The sequence below is a fragment of the Salmo salar genome, chromosome 24 (assembly GCF_965601325.2).
Source record: "Salmo salar chromosome 24, fSalSal1, whole genome shotgun sequence".
Lineage (NCBI taxonomy): Eukaryota > Metazoa > Chordata > Actinopteri > Salmoniformes > Salmonidae > Salmo > Salmo salar.
This window is the reverse complement of record NC_138314.1, coordinates 9,581,947-9,601,463: the sequence shown is the minus strand read 5'-3', so window position 1 is coordinate 9,601,463 and position 19,517 is coordinate 9,581,947. Positions and strand designations below refer to the sequence as shown.

General features: G+C 43.5%; 1 protein-coding gene across 5 annotated transcripts in view; it reads right to left on the bottom strand.

Moving 5' to 3' along the window:
* Positions 1-19,517, bottom strand: part of aopep (aminopeptidase O (putative)) — a 115,603-nt gene that overhangs the window by 26,424 nt on the left and 69,662 nt on the right. For 3 of the 5 annotated variants that reach the window (XR_001323913.3, XM_014171051.3, XM_014171049.3), the window contains exons 12-13: positions 15,708-15,770; positions 13,707-13,790 (exon numbers count right to left, since the gene is read on the bottom strand). Coding sequence is in view for 4 of the 5 variants with exons in the window: in XM_014171051.3 (XP_014026526.3) it covers positions 13,707-13,790; positions 15,708-15,770 (147 nt within the window). In the remaining variant the exon portion in view is untranslated. Of the gene's footprint in view, positions 1-10,953; positions 11,055-13,706; positions 13,791-15,707; positions 15,771-19,517 lie in introns of all 5 variants that reach the window. The other 2 variants (XM_082968474.1, XM_014171050.3) reach the window with 2 other exon arrangements.

The window sequence follows — 19,517 nt, the reverse complement described above, 5'->3', positions numbered from 1 at the left end:
AATAACACATGATATTCTGACGGAAAAAGCACAGACGTGCGTTCAATTCAGACTTGGATTCTATGACATGTCTGGCATAATGGGTCGTGGTTTGGAACGTGCGTGTCTGTGTGTGCGTGTTTGGTTTGCTTCCAGTTTTCCAGCCTGTCTTTGACTAGAGAGCACCTGACCACAGAGGAAGCTGGGAAATGGGGTGTCCATGTTTGATCTCTGTGTGTGGTATGTATCAATCTGGACTGTGTCCCAAACCGCGCTGTATACCCTTTATAGTGCACTACTTTTGACCAGAACCATATGGGCCCTGATATAGCAACAAGATCTCACAGTTTTACCTATTTGACTTCAGATTCCGACGTTTGTTCACTGTTTCTCCAAACGTTACATTTTGAAGTTTCTCCAAATGTGAAATTTTGACGGTTAAGTTTTGGGATAGGGTTACAACAGAAATAACTTGACAGTTAAGTTTAGGCATTCATTCTAAATGTTAAGTTAAGGGTTAAGGTTTGGGATAGAGGGGAAAAAAGCAGTGGGATTGAACACGTGACCCTCGGAGAGTCAGAGCTTGCGACTTACGCTCATCCCACACCCGAATAGTAGAATTCACAAGGCACAATTTCAAAATGTGCTTGTGCATCAACAGTTTATCTCGTATTATGTAAGTCACAGAGAGTCACTCAATAGCCCATGTCAGCAAAAACATTTTAGATTGTAAGTTAGTCTTGCGTACAGCTATCTAAACTTGTAGTAATCATGGTTGAATTACCGACCGGGGGGCCCCCATTGATTTTCGTAGTCACTCTCACTCAGATATCATATTCAAAACTGCAAACATTTCACTCTACCCTATGACAAAAAGCAGTAGAATTGCATGAAGTTTGTTATAAAATTGCTACATTTTATCTCTGCCCCATGGCAAAATATGTAAAATTAACTGTAAAACTTTACATTTAGCTTAGGGCCCCCAAAAGGCTAGGGCCGGCTCTGACTGCATGTGTGCATATGGAGGTGGGTACGCAGACCCGCGAACCATTGCAGTCCCCCATGATGAGTTCAGATTTTGTGGCCTCCACCTCCATCAAAGTTCCCTGAGTTAGACTGTCTGAGTTAGACTGTTGAGTTAGACTGCCTGAGTTAGACTGCCTGAGTTAGACTGCCTGAGTTAGACTGCCTGAGTTAGACTGCCTGAGTTAGACTGCCTGAGTGCCAGCACATGCGCACACAGATACACACACTCAGATCTCAAAGACATGTAGTTATTGGATTAATGTGCGGGAAGCATAATCCCTGGCGTCTATGAACCCAGTAACATAAAGCTCTCATTACTCTGTCTGTGTGTGTGCGTGTGTATGTATGTTTATACAACGGGTGGGTCCAATCCTGGATGCGGATTGGTTAAAACCGCATTCCAGCCGGTGTCTATTCCACAAGTTACCACCGGCTAAAGCTATGACCTTAAAATGCATATTTACTCTGTTCCATCTGACTGCGCAATCCACTGTCTCATCAGCCCAGGCAGGGAAGTTATAAACTTGATCTCCACTATAGAAAGCAATTTGTTTAAACAAACATCTCATTTTCAACAGCAGAGATTTGTATAAACCCCACTGTCTGTCTTTCCGACATTTGCAACATTGTTTCAATATTCAAATTCGATCTCCAGCTGACCCATAGTAATGAACGTGTCGGGGTCGGGAGTCGGGACGAGACAGACAGGCAGGCAGCGTTTCTCAGCCAGTCGAAATCATGAATCAGCTGGCATCATTTTTATGGATATATACAAAGAAATGTCCTTGAAAAAAGGCCAAACGAAACGAAGTGCAGCTAGTTTGCAGTCTTTCCAGCTTCAGTTTAAAGTTATTGTGTTAGCTGTGTTGTTGGCTAGCTCCTCTGAACAACAGTATCCTAACGAGAGAGCACATTTTCTATGCCAGGAGAAATCATGCCTCATTAGCTCATTGTTATGCATCCAAAGAAATGTCGCTAGAAAACAGCTTAAACAAATGCAGCTACTGTTGTTATTCTGGCTGCACTGTTTGACGTGACTGTAAGTTAGCCACAGTTGGCTAGCTACCAACAAGGGATAAGAACGTTGCCAGCCAGTATGGCAATGGAACATTTAGAACGAACGACTGGGTCGTGTCCATAGATACAGAACAAAAAGACTTAACGACTGGGTCACGTCCATAGATACAGAACAAAAAGACTTAACGACTGGGTCGCGTCTCTGGCAACCGAACCAATAGAACGAACGACCAGCCGGCTTGGGTAGCAACCCTAGATATGTGTCGGGACTATATCTTGTGGAAGGATGAAATAGTATGAATAAACTCATCCAAATAATATTTTTTTAATGAAAATATGTCAATCATTGTTTGAATATGTTGGTAACCCGTTGTATAAAAGTGATCATGTCCTTGAAGCCAGTGTTTGGAGGATATATTGGCATGGTTTGCCCGGCTCGAGACGAACACACCTATGCAAATATATCCTCCAAACACCGGCTTCTCTGGCATTATCACTTAAGTTTATCAGGGTTGGGCTCAATTCTGAATTTTGGAAAAGACTCCCATCGAAATTAGAATTAAATTGGCCACACACCACAGGAAGTAGAATTTAATTCAGTGCAATTCAAATAAATTCCACTCAGTCATAGAACATGAATTTCATTGAATCTGACAGATCACACTTCTACATTCCAAATAATATATATCAATTTTCTCTTGAAACAATGTTCATATACTCTTTTGACCTTAGAATAGAATGCTTAGAATAGCCAATTATATTTCCATCAACCATTTAATTTGTTTGGCTTTATTTTTGAATGGCTCAGGGTTCACCTGAGGGTTAAACTAATGCATTCTGGGAAATGTATTATTTTCCCCATATTGAACAAAATTCAAGTGATTAATGAAATATAATAACTTAGAATATTCGCATACAGGTTTTGTTTTCCTTGGGGCAGCAGGAAACCTTGAGGTTAAGAGTGTCGGGCCAGTAACCGAAAAGTCTGGTTCAAATCCACGTGCCAACTAGGTGAAAAATCTATCAATGTGCCCTTCAGCAAAGCACTTAACCCTAATTGCTCCTGTAAGTCACTCTGGATAAAGCTGTCTGCTAAATGACTAAAGTGTAATCATTAACGTTAACAGTGTATCCTGAAAATCTATTGTTTCAACAATATTTGATATGCATGTATTTAATGTCATTTTTGATGTTTTATGTACAAAACTGATATTTGTATAGAATAGAAGGCGTTTGAATTTCATTTAATTTCACTTAATTCCATTGCATTTCCTTTAATTCAAATTGCAATTCTGTATCCTGTTTACTACTTCAATTCAAGAATTCTAAACTAAATTCTGAATTAAGCCCTACCCTGGTGTGTGGTGTGTGTGTGTGTGTGTGTGTGTGTGTGTGTGTGTGTGTTTATGTGTGTGTGTGAGAGGGTTGAGGGGGCTAATTACGTCAGGGCAGTCTGAGGGTCCTGTGAGCTTCTCAATCATTACCAGCACAGACATGTTTTAGCACTCAGTCCACCCCAGTCACACACACACACACACACACACACACACACACACACACACACACACACACACACACACACACACACACACACACACACACACACACACACACACACACACACACACACACACACACACTACACACGGTACCCCATGAAAGCCTATGAATGTGGTGATGCCTGAATCACCCCTTTAGGTTTTATGTGAAAGTATTGATTCAGATTCCCACAGAAGACTGACTGCTTTACAGGGAGCATGACTCAAAACACACAATGTCATTTACCCAACCACTCTCTGTCCTATACAATTAACTATGTGTCAATTGGTGTTTGGTATAAATCCAATGTGAACTCTTCTGAGTGAGCTGTTGAATAGACACAGATGTTACCTCAGTGTATGTGTGGGTTTGTGTGTTTACCTCCGTTTCCCTCTGATATCTTTTCCGTGCTTGATAGAAAGACTAACACAGCTGCATTTTAGTGAAATGTTTCACCATTGTGTGTGTGTATTCCTGGGAGAGTCATAAAGCACAAAGTGGCATTATACTGAGCGACTGCCAGACGTTAAATGACATGTCAGGATGGGCACACATCACTACAGGGAGTCTCACACACACACACACACACACACACACACACACACACACACACACACACACACACACACACACACACACACACACACACACACACACACACACACACACACACCGTCTCCTGTGGAGTGATGAGACAGGTAGTGAGCTTCAAATGCGCCCCCAAAACCAGACCTACTGCTGAGTGATAAATGAGACAAATACATCACAGGCAGGTAGCTACCTCTATCTTTCGTTCTATCTTTCCGTCTCTTTCTCTCTCTGGATCTTTCAACTCTCTGTCTAGATCCATACTTTCTTTCAATCTCACTCTCTCTGACAGTCTGTCCGTACTATAAAACACTGGACCTTTAATTTCGGCATACAGTGATACATATTATGCCTTTTGCACACATCCCTTTTACGTTCCTGCAAATAACATTCCATTAATGATAGGCCCTACTTTTTAAAGGCCAGACTCTGGAGTGTGATAAAGAGGAAGGTGCTGTACCAATTACCAACGTACATAAAGCATACGTCTACGCAGTTCAAATAAAACCGGCTTCTTTACAGTTTAGTGTGTGTGTGTGTGTGTGTGTGTGTGTGTGTGTGTGTGTGTGTGTGTGTGTGTGTGTGTGTGTGTGTGTGTGTGTGTGAGTAAACTGACTCAAGAAATCAGCATCGGATTGATTTACGGTTTATAAGGCCAGGCCTGACACAAGTGTCCCATTGAGGCACACACACGCTCAAGAGATTCCTAGCCAAACGTGTAATGCTAAATCAACAGATTCTTATTGGGGTGAAGTGTGTTATATATGAGAGATGAGTGAAACGGACGTTGTTCTAACATTAGGGAAGCCTCTCGGCCCTCGGCTTCCCATGCAACAGTATCCTCTAGTCAATGGACCATTGTCCGGGCCACTGCTGCAATGGAAAGAGTCAACTAAGAGGAGAGGAGAGAGAGACTTCTGTTATCTACAGCTTTGTGCATACTGCTAATATGTTTGATAAGGGTATATTTCACCGCACTTGCAATGGAAGGAGATGTTTTATTCTCTCTTTCTTTGTATTTCTCTCTCTTTATCTCTCTCTCCCTTGCTCTCGCTCTCTCTCTACCTCACGTTAATCTAAGCTGAGAGGAATCTTTCCCTCTGGTGTGTTTTGTGGAATGCAGTAATCCACTCTCCTGTGGTTGTGTGTGTGTGTGTGCGTGTGCGTGCGTGCGTGCGTATGTGTATAATAGGAAGCACATGACTCCATGGTGGTGTCCCCTCCCCTCCCCTCCACCCCTCCTAACCATAACCCTTCGAATGCTCTGTTCAGGTGGGTCACGGTACGGTCTGAGGAATACTGGGTGCACATGGATCGGGCACGCAACATGGGATCACAGGGGTAGACATACCCCTGATCTGTCTACCAACCTCAGACCAGGTTGGGGCATAATTCACGCCATTGAATTACTTTAGAGTTGTAAATCTGTCATTCTTTACCTCACGCCATCGGAGACCAGGCTGATAACCCAGTGTCTGGTAATGCAGGGGCCAACGTGTCAGTAATAGATTGGGTTGTCGTCTTTCAGACATGCACATAGATGTTAGAGCTACCCTAGTACCGTAATGCAATTAAAAGATGCACTTCTGAGCTATATTGTTCAAGTCACACAATAGACTTTTAACTGATATCCACCAAACTCTGTAAATATATACCAGTCCCTGACAACACAACCCAATAACATCACCATAGTAGCAACTACAAACGTCATCTCCCCAACAACCACAGGCCTTGTGTGTGTTTGTTAGTTTGTTCGTGTGTGTGTGTGTAGTGTTGCAGGTCCAGCAGACGTCGTACTGTCTTTCATCAGAGGAGTCTAGCCAGGATAGGGGTCCTAGCTGGCCCTAGCAGCAGACCGCACATTCTTTAGTAGGCTTCTGCACGGCCTGATGCTGAGACAAATCAGAACCAGACAGCACTGTTAGACTAATGGCGCACACACACAATAGTGACGCGCATTGACTCATAAGCCGCAGTCCCCGCGGTTATATCTGCGGGGCGGATGAAGGGATGAAGGGCAGTTGGGTGGCGGGCGGGTTGAATAAAGAGAAAACAATGTACCAATAATCCATAAAGGTATAATTATTGTGCAATTCATATCTATAGGCCACTACACTGAGGTTTTCTTTCATTATTTGTATCTGCTGTTAGTAAGTAGCCTAAGACGCAGCTTTAGGGCCTAACAATGCAAATAGTCCCGGTAGCCATTTGATTAGCTGTTCAGGAGTCTTATGGCTTGGGGGTAGAAGCTGTTAAGAAGCCTTTTGGACCTAGACATTGCGCTCCGGTAACACGTGCCGTGCGGAAGCAGAGAGAACAGTATATGACTAGGGTGGCTGGAGTCTTTGGCAATTTTTAGGGCCTTCCTCGGACACTGTCTTATATAGAGGTCCTGGATGGCAGGAAGCTTGGCCCCAGTGATGTACTGGGCCGTACGCACTACCCTCTGTAATGATTTGCTGTCGGAAGCCGAGCAGTTGCCATACCAGGCAGTGATGCTCTCGATGGTGCAGCTGTAGAACTTTTTGAGGATCTGAGGACCCATGCCAAATCCTTTCAGTCTCCTGAGGGGGAATAGGCGTTGTTGTGCACTCTTCACGACTGTCTTGATGTGTTTGGACCATGATAGTTTGTTGGTGAAGAGGACACCAAGGAACTTGAAGCTCTCAACCTGCTCCACTACAGCCCCGTCGATGAGAATGGGGGCGTGCTCGGTCCTCCTTTTCCTGTAATCCACAATCATCTCCTTTGTCTTGATCACGTTGAGGGAGAGATTGTTATCCTGGCACCACACACGGTTGTCGGTGATCTGGCCTACCACTGTTGTGTCGTCGGCAAACTTAATGATAGTGTTGGAGTCGTGCTTGGCCATGCAGTTATGGGTGAACAGAGAGTACAGGAGAGGACTGAGCGCGCACCCCTAACGGGCCCCCGTGTTCAGGATCAGCGTGGCAGATGTGTTGTTACCTACCCTTACCACCTGGGGGCACCCCGTCAGGAAGTCCAGGATTCAGTTTCAGAGGGAGGTGTTTAGTCCCAGGGTCCTTACCTTAGTGATGAGCTTTGAGGGCACTGTGGTGTTGAACGCTGAGCTGTAGTCAATGAATAGCACTCTCACATAGGTGTTCCTTTTGTCGAGGTAGGAAAGAACAGTGTGTAGTGCAATAGAGATTGCATCATCTGTGTATCTGTTGGGGTGGTATGCAAATTGGAGTGGGTCTAGGGTTTCTGGGATAATAGTATTGATGTGAGCCATGACCAGCCTTTCAAAGCACTTCATGGCTACAGATGTGAGTGCTACGGGTCGGTAGGCATTTAAACAGGTTACCTTGGTGTTCTTGGGCACAGGGACTATGGTGGTCTGCTTGAAACAGGTTGGTATTACAGACTCGGTCAGGGAGAGGTTGAAAATGTCAGTGAAGACACCTGCCAGTTGGTCAGTGCATGCTCAGAGTACACGTCCTGATAATCCATCTGGCTCTGCGGCCTTGTGAATGTTGACCTGTTTAAAGGTCTTACTCACATCGGCTACAGAGAGCGTGATCACACAGTCGTCCGGAACAGCTGATGCTCTCATGCATGCTTTGTGTTGCTTGCCTCGAAGCGAGCATCTGGTAGGCTCGTGTCACTGGGCAGCTCGCAGCTGTGCTTCCCTTTGTAGTCCGTAATAGTTTGCAAGCCCTGCCACATCCGACGAGCGTCGAAGCCGGTGAGGTACAATTCAATCTTAGTCCTGTATTGACGCTTTGCCTGTATGATGGTTTGTCGGAAGGGCATAGCAGGATTTCTTAAAAGAGTCCTGCTCCTTGAAAGTGGCAGCTCTAGCCTTTAGCTCAGTGTGGATGTTGCCTGTAATCCATGGCTTCTGGTTGGGGTATGTACATACGGTCACTGTGGGGACGATGTCATCGATGCACTTATTGATGAAGCCAGTGACTGATGTGGTGTACTCCACAACACCATCGGAAGAATCCTGGAACACATTACAGTCTGTGCTAGCAAAACAGTCCTGTAGCTTAGCATCTGCGTCATCTCACCACATCCGTATTGAGCAAGTCACTGGTGCTTCCTGCTTTAGTTTTTGCTTGTAAGCAGGAATCGGGAGGATAAAATTATGGTCAGATTTGCCAAATGGAGGGCGAGGGAGAGCTTTGTAAAGGTGGTCTAAAGCTTTTTTTAAATGGATTTAAAGTCCCCGGCCACTAGGAGTGCCGTCTCTGGATTGAGTTTCTCTTTGAATTTATTTTATTTTTACAGGGACAGTGCACATTAATCAACATTTCAGTAAAAGTGTCGGTTTTAGCCAGCCGGCTAATTTTCAACCGCAGTCCCTGGGCAGGTTATTAAAAACAATTATAATATAGACAATCATTGAGCAGTGAGCACATGCAGCCTAAACAGGCTGCCTAAATGTCCTCAGTGGGGTAATTGGTATTACCAAAAAGAAATACAAAAACTTTGGCTGCCATGCCATTCTAAAGAGGCTTATTCTACCAGTAAGATGGGAAGATTATTCCAGTTACTTAGATCTGCTTTCATATTGTTGAGTAATGGATTTAAGTTATCTTTATATATTTTTTGTTTGTTGTCACTTATTAAGCATCCTAAGTGTTTAATATTTTTGTGGTATAAATGATTGCTGTAGATACTGTATATTTCTTTTTTCCTATTGCCATTATTTAAGAAAGAATCCACGTTAATTTTATATCCTGAGACTTTTTGGTATTCTGAAAACATTTTTAGCAAAGAGGGCATTGAGTTTTCAGTATTGGTCAGGTATATCAGGCGATCATTTTCAAATAAGTTTAGTTTATATTCATGTTTACCAATACTGGTACCTGTTATATTTGGGTCCTGTCTAATTCTTTCTGCAAGCGGTGCAATTGCCAGTGCAAACAGGAGTGGGGTGAGGGAACATCCCTGTCTTGTGCCCCTTTCTAAAGTGATTTTTATCAGATAATGTATTATTTGTTTATATTTTTGCTTTAGAACAGTTACATAACATTTCTATTAAATGTATTATTTTATCTGGAAAGTTGAAAGCTTCCAAAGTTTTGAATAGAGAAGGCCATTCAAGACAGTCAAAAGCCTTTTTGGCATCAACGGCCATTATTGATCAATCTATGTCTTGTTTCTTTGCGTATTGTATTAAACTGAAACATGTTCTTGTATTTGTTTGTAAGTGTCTATTTTTAATAAACCCTGTTTGATTGATATGTATCAAGTCTGGGAAGACTTTTGATATTGTATTGCTTATAAGCTTTGTTATTATTTTATTGTCACAATTGGGGGTCTATAATCAGAAGGGGACTCTCCAGATTTTCCTAGTTTTAGTATAACTGAAATAATGTTTGATACATAGAACTAGGAAGTACTGATTTGAGTGACATGTTTGTTGTCATTTGTGTAAAATGTTGAATAGAATTTTATGGGAAAGCCATCCATTCCATGACACATCTTTTGAACGTCAACATTTTAACAGTCTAATGCATACATTTCATACAGTATTTGCAATCGCAATAATACTAATTTTAAATGCATTTCAAAAGAACAGAATGGCATATTTTGAGTTGAAATATATTACTGTGCTTTGAGTGTTGCGAGTTCACGTTGGGAGCGCATGGAATCGTGGTAATTCTGCCAAAAAGTTATATTTTGAAATAGAGTTCAGAGTTTAAGAATCTTTCTGATAGAATATAGACATCAAAATGTTTACCTGCCTCTGTCACTTTCAAGCTGCGCTGTTCATCAGATTCTTGATATGCAATTTAACAATTGATAATATTCTCACCCATCATTTAAAGACTTGTCTTTTGGCTCAACCCCAAAAAAAACATTCAGGAAAACAGCTAACTTCATGCATTTCAACACATTTTGCCATGGGGCAGAGAGACAAATGTACAGTTTTATAATACTGTTGTACACATTTTGTCACGAGGCTTAGAGACAATCGTGCAGTTTCAATGCAAATTTACTGCAATTCTACACATTCTGCCATTTTGATGGGCCATCAGTTACGTAGGCTGCCTGCCAGTGAGTGATTTGCGGTGAATGAGGGGTGGGGGGGGGGGGGGGGAATGTATGTCCTCTTAAAACTACTCATAACACAAATTTGGTTTGTGATATTAAGATTCTAACAATGATAGTGTGTTATATAGACATATTTAGTAAAAGTCAAGGACGGGGGAGGGCATGACTTTAAAACAGTACATTTGTTTTGAGTCAACATGATTCTCTCGGCTCTCCTAGTGTTAACACATATCAGCCCCATTATAAACACGTCACGACCACTGCAAAGAAACGCTGTCTAGTCTTACTCAACTCAACTGTGGTGATGTCACAGTTTACATAGAGGTCACCATGCTATATTTAAGCAATAAATATATTTAAGCTCCTATAAGTCGCTCTGGATAAGAGCGTTTGCTAAATGACTCAAATGTAAATGTAAGAAGTGGTACATTCATTCACTGTTGACTTGACTTCAGTAGGCAGCCGTGGGAGGGGGCCGATATGCATAGCGCCTGCTGCTATGGCAATCTGTAAACGGTGGTGTGTGTTATATAGGACAGGTCGTCACCTAGATGTGAATGAGTTGATATTGTGTTGGTTGGAGACTAATTTCCCCCATTTTCCCTCAGTCTCTGGAACATTCCCAAGCAGTGTACAGCAAGAAGATTTACCACAGACAAGCAAAACAGAACAGCCCAATTCTTGGTATGAAGGGTTTTGTTCTAGCCCAACTCTCACACACCTGATTTCACTAATCAAGGACTTGGTGATTATAATCTATCCATCTATACTCACATTAAAAGGTTGGATGGAAACCTGGTTAGTGACTGGGATGTCGGCCAAAGAAGCTGTTGCCCGCCGGTGCCAGACTGCCTTCCCCTACAGGGTTTCCTGAGCTGATTAGCAGGGGCAGAGAGACCCTCTCATTACACCGACCACAGATGAAAATGAGAGCAGAATGAGGCCCATTACCACAAGAGCATGACTAATATCCTTTAGCAGACCCTTGATACACCCACATACATACACACATACTGTATATGTAATGCGCACAGCCACAGCCACATACATAAAATCATGTGCACACGAACACATACAAAGACACACAAACACACACACACACACACACGCATGCACACACACACACACACACACACACACACACACACACACACACACACACACACACACACACACACACACACACACACACACACACACACACACACACACACACACACACACACACACACACACACACACACACACACACACACACACACACGGTACATAAAAGCGATGAAGGGAAGGAGGTAATAAAGTCTGGCTCTATTAAAGTGACCCTGATCTCAGGCCTCTCTCTGTGGGGGGTGTCTGACTCTCTATACACTGTGACTGGGTGTGTGTGTGTGTGTGTGTGTGTGTGTGTGTGTGTGTGTGTGTGTGTGTGTGTGTGTGCGTCTCTAGACCTCTAATCATCTATGATGTCATTAGTGCTAAATGCTACACTGGCTCTGTCTCACGCCTGATGCCTTTGGCCAGTCTGGACTAGGATCCAGTCAACGGCATCTCTTCTCATCTCTTCTCTTCCTCTCTCCATTCTTCTCGTCTCATCTTGTTCTGTCGATTCTCTTGTCCCATCCTTTTTCATATTTGTCGTCATCTCTTCTCTTCTCTCTTATAGTCAAATCTATTCTCCTTATGTTCTACTCTTACTCTACTCTCTCCAGGTACTTCTCTGTCGGTTGCAAGATTCTAGTAACTTCCCAAAAATCCCAGATTTCCCAGAAATCCTGGTTGGAGGATTCCTGATTTCCTGCTTATCCCTCCTGATTTTGGGAATCTGCCAACTAATAATTCTAGAAAATCTGGGAATTTGGGGAAAGTTACTGGAATTTTGCAACCCTCTCTCCTCCCTTCTTTCCTCTCTGTCTTCTCCTCTCCTCTCTTCTTTATCCCTTCACCTCCCTCTTCGCTCTTGTCCACCCTCTCCCCCATCTTTCATCCCTTCTCTTCCCCTGTGCTCTTCACTTCCTGCTTTCTCTTCTAGCTTTCCCCTCCTCCCCCTCTCCCTCGCTCCTCGTCGGTTTTCATAGCCGGTCTGCTTGGTGATTTATAGACCTGTGACAGGCAGATGGGGGAAGAGAGGGGGAGGAGGGGGGAGAATGCGGCAGGCGCGTTTGAAGGAGTAATATAAAATACACCTGGCCCATCCAGGCCCTCCCTCTGTACACAGAAACAAAGAGAGAGAGAGAGGGATGATGGGATGATGGGCAGTAGGGGAGAGGCATAGGGAGGGAGGTGGTGAGAGGTGGGGTGGGCCGAGGTGGATTGGGTCACCTCGTGTTTCCTTTCAGGATGGCTTTTATGGCGTAACTTCAAACACTGAACGCCCCCCCACCCCCCCTCCCTCCCTCTCTCCCAGGCTATTGTGCGTGGCCAAGCGGACAGTAATTGGCTATTCTTTCATGGGTCTGATTTCCGTACTCTCCCTCCCACAGGAAGAGGCCCTTTCGCTGCCCCTTTGTGTGTGTGTGTGTGTGTGTGTGTGTGTGTGTGTGTGTGTGTGTGTGTATGTGTGTGTGTGTGTGTGTCTGCATGCCCCCTCAGAGGCCATAAATATGCCAACCTGCAAGAAGAGGTGGTGGGTAAGCTGCTACACAGGCTGTTACGGGTGGAAGGCTGTTTCACAGAAACAAGACTCTTGCCAGGTTTCGGAGTTTGACTCAAGTTCAGTTAACGTGAAATATCTAACATGAGAAGGTCCCAGATTCTAATATTCAAAACGACATGTATTCCACACTGAAGAACGAAACAGGTGCCATAAAAACTTTTCACTAACATTCACTGCAGGTCAGATACTGTTAATGCATGGATGGTTTGCGAAAAACTCCCTGTCAAAATGATTGTATCCACCGAATCCTTTGTGAGTGATAAGTACATGCTAAAGCCTCCAGTTAAAACGCTCAGTAGCAGCTAAGCCAGGAGGTTCATTATCCCAGGCAGTATTATACAGGCAAAAGGTTCCTAGACCTCTGTGGTTTATACTGTAGGTTGGTGCTTGCTCATTAGTGATACAGGTGTGTGTGTGTGTGTGTGTGTGTGTGTGTGTGTGTGTGTGTGTGTGTGTGTGTGTTTGCGTGTGTGTGTTTGCGTGTGTGTGTTTGCGTGTGTGTGTTTGCGTGTGTGTGTTTGCGTGTGTGTGTGTGTGTGTGTGTGTGTGTGTGTGTGTGTGTGTGTGTGTGTGTGTGTGTGTGTGCGAATTGCAAACCCACTCGGAGAGAGGCACAGTTTGGAACATGACGTGTTAATGCTATACACCGGGACACAGTGGAAATGACACAGAGAAGTGAAGTGCTGCATAATTCTACACCTTAACACGGCTCTGAACATACTAGAGAGAGAAGGAAAGGCATAGGGAGGCCTAGAGAGAGAGGGAGAGCGAGAGAGAGAGAGCACTTGGGAGGTCAGTGAAAGACACACTGAGGCCATGAGCGCATGAGATAGAGGTCTATTTAAAGCGTCACTCGGCCAAAGAGGGCTCGTACCTCTTTGAAGTTCACCTTCAGTCCTGCTTTCTTCCGCTTTCTGCCTTTTCCAACGCTCGGACTGAGACCAATCCATTTTGCTACCTGCCCAGGGAGAGGGAGGGAGAGAGGAAGGGATGAGAGAGGAGAGAAGGAGAGAGGGAGAAATTAAGAGAGATGGCAAGGGGGAGGGAGAGAATGAGATAGGGAGAGAGGGAAAGTGAGAGAGAGGGAGGGAGGGAAGGACAGAGAGGGATGGAAAGAGAAAAACAGAGAGAGAGAGAGGTCAGGGCAAAAAGAGCACACATCTAATACGAGTAAGTAACTACAGTATAAACAGACTTTAGGCACACATTCCATTGCTTACACTGTCTCACACACACACACACACTCATTGCAGGGCTCCAAACTGCGACCATTTAGCCGCATTTTGGGACTCTTTAACTTGGCTGTGCGAGCTGCACATTCTACCTCGAGCTGCACCTGGTCACCATGAATTAAAACGTCATATTTTTGGGGCAGAAAAAAAACGTGATTTTGTTTAACAGTAAAGTGCATTAACCTCATGATTCCTGAAATAAAACGGTCTGCCCTGCCGCTGTGCCCGCCCGTTCCATTGGGGCTGGCTGCTGAAATGAGCAAGTCTCTCACACTCCCCCCTCGTGTAACCCCTCGTGATTGTATAACATTTCAAAATGCAATTGCGAAAACATAACAACTTTGGCAGCAACTAGTTATCCATATTAAAGAGAGGAGGGTCTCAGCTTTCTGTAGGTATCATTTTTATTTCTCAATGATCATCATTGATCTCAAAGCACACTGTTTTACAATCATGATGTCTGATATGGCTTTGAAACACAGAGTGAGCGAAATTGCGCATCGGCCATCGCGGGTGCACTAGGCTTCATTGCAATTCTTACATTTACTGTTAGATTAATACATGTCGACTAGCAGTAGGTGTTATATTTAGAGTTAGCAATCTAGCTAATGTGTTTTGAGTCTCCACTTCCTCATGTGGTGAATTAGCACCAATTGAATTAGGCCTATATATAATATTAGTGCCCATAAAAATGAAAGCAAATTCATCTCTAAAAATGGACAATTCTGGAGCCCTATTTTGACAGTAAAATATAAAAAAAATTCATTGTAAAACCAAAAATTCATGACAATCACTGGATTAGGTTGCAAATCAAAATATTTGGAATCATGCATTCCTTCTTGGACATGTTGGAGTAACAACATATTTATTGAATAACACCTCAGTAGCCTATTACACTTCTTAATCAAACATTGTATACTTTATAATGACTTTATAAGACGATGATTGAAATTCATTTGATTGTGTGACGCTGTGAAAAACAATATCTTTGTGCCACCAAATCATGGGCTGGTGCCAGCAACTGAAAAAGTTAGTGGCACCAGTGCCACCAGGGGAATATGTTAGTCTGGACTGGAGCTCTGTATAGACACAAGTGGTGAAGGTAGAGACAGACAGCGAGACGTCTTTGCCACGACAATAACAGTCCCTACAGAATGTGGACCTGGCTATACTACCAAAATGCCATAGACAAGCACCCTAAATACAGCTTATCTATCAATAGCTCATGTTGCATGCGCACACAGACACACACACACACACACAATTTTTTTTTGTCAGATCTGCTATTTCGCCTTTCCGTCAGTAAGGAATGCTCTGCCTGTAAGATATAGACAAATAAAAAGACAGTGCTTGCTCACTTTCGCAACAGATGTATGCACGGAGAGAGACGGAGATAGAGAGTGAGAGAGTGGGAGAGAGAAAAGGAGAGTGAGAAAGGCTGCAATAGAGAGAGTAAGCATAAACTGAACAGAGAGGGAGAGAGAGTGAGAATGTATTTCAAACAGCTGAGGAAACAACTCCAAATCTCTGTGAGCTTCTCAAAAGCAGGTGACAGAAAGAGGGGACGAAAGAGAGCAATAGACAGAGGGAAAGAGAGAGAGAGAGAAAGGGGGGGAAAGAGAGAGGGGGAGATGTGTCCTTACCTCCGCTTTGACTTCTTCCACCAGCCGAGTCTGTGTCCATATGGCACTCCCTTCACACAGCCACTGAACGAAAGAGAAGAGGAGTGAGTGAACCAGTGAGAGAAAGAAAGAGAGAGAGATTGAACAGGAGAAAAAAAGGAATGTTGAGCAGAGGGCAAGAGAGAGAGGGAGAGAGAGAGAGAGAGAGAGAGAGAGAGGGAGAGAGAGAGAGAGAGAGAGAGAGAGAGAGAGAGGGAAGGGGAGGGGAGGTAGGAGAGAGAGGGGGAAGGAGAGGGAGGAGAGAGAAGGGGAAGGAGGAGAGAGAGAAAGAAAGAAGGGGAGGGAGCAAGATCACTTGTTTCTTTCTGACGGAAACTCACGGTTTGACTTTGGAGGATGATAGAAAGGAGTAGGAGATTGGAGGGGGGGTGAGAGGAAGAACGAGAAAGAGGGAGAAGAAGAAGAACAGAAGGTGGAGGAGAGGAAAAATCCCCTCATTAACAAAAGCAGTGTTTAGAGCATCCCACAGGACTAAGTCACAATCTCTTGTACGCCCACACACACACACACACACACACACACACACACAGGCAAAGCAAAGCGTACACATAAAGCACGCACACAAACAGACGTATACATGAAGGCACGCATGCACGCACACACACATAGACACACACACATAGACACACACACATAGACACACACACACACACACACACACACACACACACACACACACACACACACACACACACACACCACTTAACCTTATTAAAGCTTTCACCCAAGCCACTATTCAACTTTGAATCACAGAGAGATGGTGAGAATGATAATAAGGTGGAGAGAGGGAGGGAGGAGAAAGATGAGAGTAGAGAGGGGGGGTTAGAGTGAGAAGAGAGAGAGGCTAGCTGTGTGACTAATAGATCTGAGACAGAAGTGTGTAATCAAATACTACAGTGTGTACAGAGAGAGAGTGAGAAAGAATACTATCAAATCAAAAAAATGCCAAGCAGACAACCTAAGAAAATTAACAACAATGACAAATGGTTTGATGAAGAATGCAAAAACCTAAGAAAGAAATTGAGAAACCTATCCTACCGAAAACATAGAGACCCAGAAAACCGGAGCCTACGCCTTCACTATGGTGAATCACTAAAACAATACAGAAATACACTAAGGAAAAAGAAGGAACAGCACGTCAGAAATCAGCTCAATGTAATTGAAGAATCCATAGAATCTAACCACTTCTGGGAAAATTGGAACACACTGAACAAACAACAACACAAATAGTTACCTATCAAAAAACAGATGTATGAATAAACCACTTCTCAAATCATTTTGGCTCTATAACAAACAGCAAAAAAACATATATATGATCAAATAACAAATCTTACAATCAACTATTAAAGACTACCAGAACTGAGAACTGCATTCTCCAATTACACAGAATAAACCACAGGACAAAATAAAAACCCTCCAACCCCAAAAGGCCTCTGGTGTTGATGGTATCCTAAATTAAATGATAAAATATACAGACCACAAATTTCAATTGGCTATACTTAAACTCTTTAACATCCTCCTCAGCTCTGGCATCTTCCCTAATATTTGTAACTGTCCACCCCAATCCAGAACTGTTCACCCCAATCCACAAAAGTGGAAACAAATTTGACCTCAATAACTACCGTGGGATATGAGTCAACAGCACCCTTGGGAAAATCCTCCACATTATCATTTTTTACCGTTATTTAACTAGGCAAATCAGTTAAGAACAAATTCTTATTTTCAATGATGGCCTAGGAACGGTGGGTTAACTGCCTTGTTCAGGGGCAGAAAGACCAATTTTTACCTTGTCAGCTCGGGGATTCGATCTTGCAACCTTCTGGTTACTAGTCCAACGCGCTAACCATTAGGCTACTACTAGGCTATTAACAGCAGACTAGTACATTTCCTCAGTGAAAACAAAGAACTGAGCAATTGTCAAATTGGCTTTTTACCAAATTACCGTACAACAGACCACGTATTCACCCTGCACACCCTAATTTACAAACAAAGAAACCAAAACAAAGGCAAAGTCTTCTCATGCTTTGTTGATTTCAAAAAAGCTTTTGACTCAATTTGGCATGGAAAGCAAATTGATAGAAAGCGGTGTTGAGGGAAAAACATACAACATTATAAAATAAATGTACACAAACTGTTAAAATTGTGTGCAGTTAAAATTGGCAAAATAAAATCACTTTTCTTTCCACAGGGCCATGGGGTGAGACAGGGATGCAGTTTGAGCCCCACCCTCTTCAACATATATATCAACAAATTGGCGAGGGCACTAGAACAGTCTGCAGCACCCGGCCTCACCCTACTAGAATCTGAAGGCTAATGTCTACTATTTTCTGATGATCTGGTGCTTCTGTCCCCAACCAAGGAGGGCCTACAGCAGCACCTAGATCTTCTCCACAGATTCTGTCAGACCTGGGCCCTGACAGTAAATCTCAGTAAGTCAAAAAAATGTTGTTCCAAAAAGGTCCAGTTGCCAGGACCATAAATACAAATTCCATCTAGACACCGTTGCCCTAGAGCACACAACAAAAAAATGATACATACCTCGGCCTAAACATCAGCGCCACAGGTAACTTCCACAAAGCTGTGAACGATCTGAGAGACAAGGCAAGAAGAGCCTTCTACGCCATCAAAAGGAACATAAAATTTGACATAACAATTAGGATCTGGCTAAAAATACTTGAATCAGTTATAGAACCCATTGCCCTTTAGGGTTGTGAGGTCTGGGTCCCGCTCACCAACCAAGAATTCACAAAATTGGACAAACACCAAATTGAGACTGCATACAGAATTCTGCAAAAAATATCCTCTGTGTACAACGTAAAACACCAAATAATGCATGCAGAGCAGATTTAGGCTGATACCCGCTAATGATCAAAATCCAGAAAAAAGCTGTTAAATTCTACAACCACCTAAAAAGCAATTCCCAAACCTTCCATAACAAAGCCATCACCTACAGAGAGATGAACCTGGAGAAGAGTCCCCTAAGCAAGCTGGTCCTGGGACCAGACCCCACAGAATACCTGACCGCTGTAACTGACCCAAAATTAAGGAAAGCTTTGACTATGTACAGACTCAGTGAGCAGAGCCTTGCTATTGAGAGAGGCCGCCGTAGGCAGACCTGGCTCTCAAGAGAAGTCAGGCTTTGTGCACACTGCCCACAAAATGAGGTGGAAACTGAGCTGCACTTCCTAACCTCCTACCAAATGTATGACCATATTAGAGACACATATTTCGCTCAGATTACACAGACCCACAAAGAATTTAAAAAACGAATCAAATTTTTATAAACTCTATCTATTGGGTGAAATACCACAATGTGCCAACAAAGCAGCAAGATTTCTAACATGTTGCCACAAGAAAAGGGCAACCAGTGAAGAACACTGGGGGGGAGAGGAGAGAGAAACGGAGAGAGTCAGATAGAGTGACAGACAGCCGTGGTATATTGGCCATATATCACAAACCCCCGAGGTGCTTTATTGCTATTATAAACTGGTTACCAACATAATTAAAATGTTTTGTCTAATTTACCAGGTCTGTCAGCCAATCAGCATTCAGGGCTCGAACCACCCAGTATATAATTAAGCAATATGGCCCGAGGAGGTGGGGTATATGGCCAATATACCACGCCTAAGGGTTGTTCTTTATCCACGACGCAACGCGGAGTGCCTGGATACAGCCCTTAGCAATGGTATATTGGCCATCAGCATTCGGGGCTCGAACCATCCAGTTTATAATAGCAATAAGGCACCGTGGGGGTTTGTGATATATGGCCAA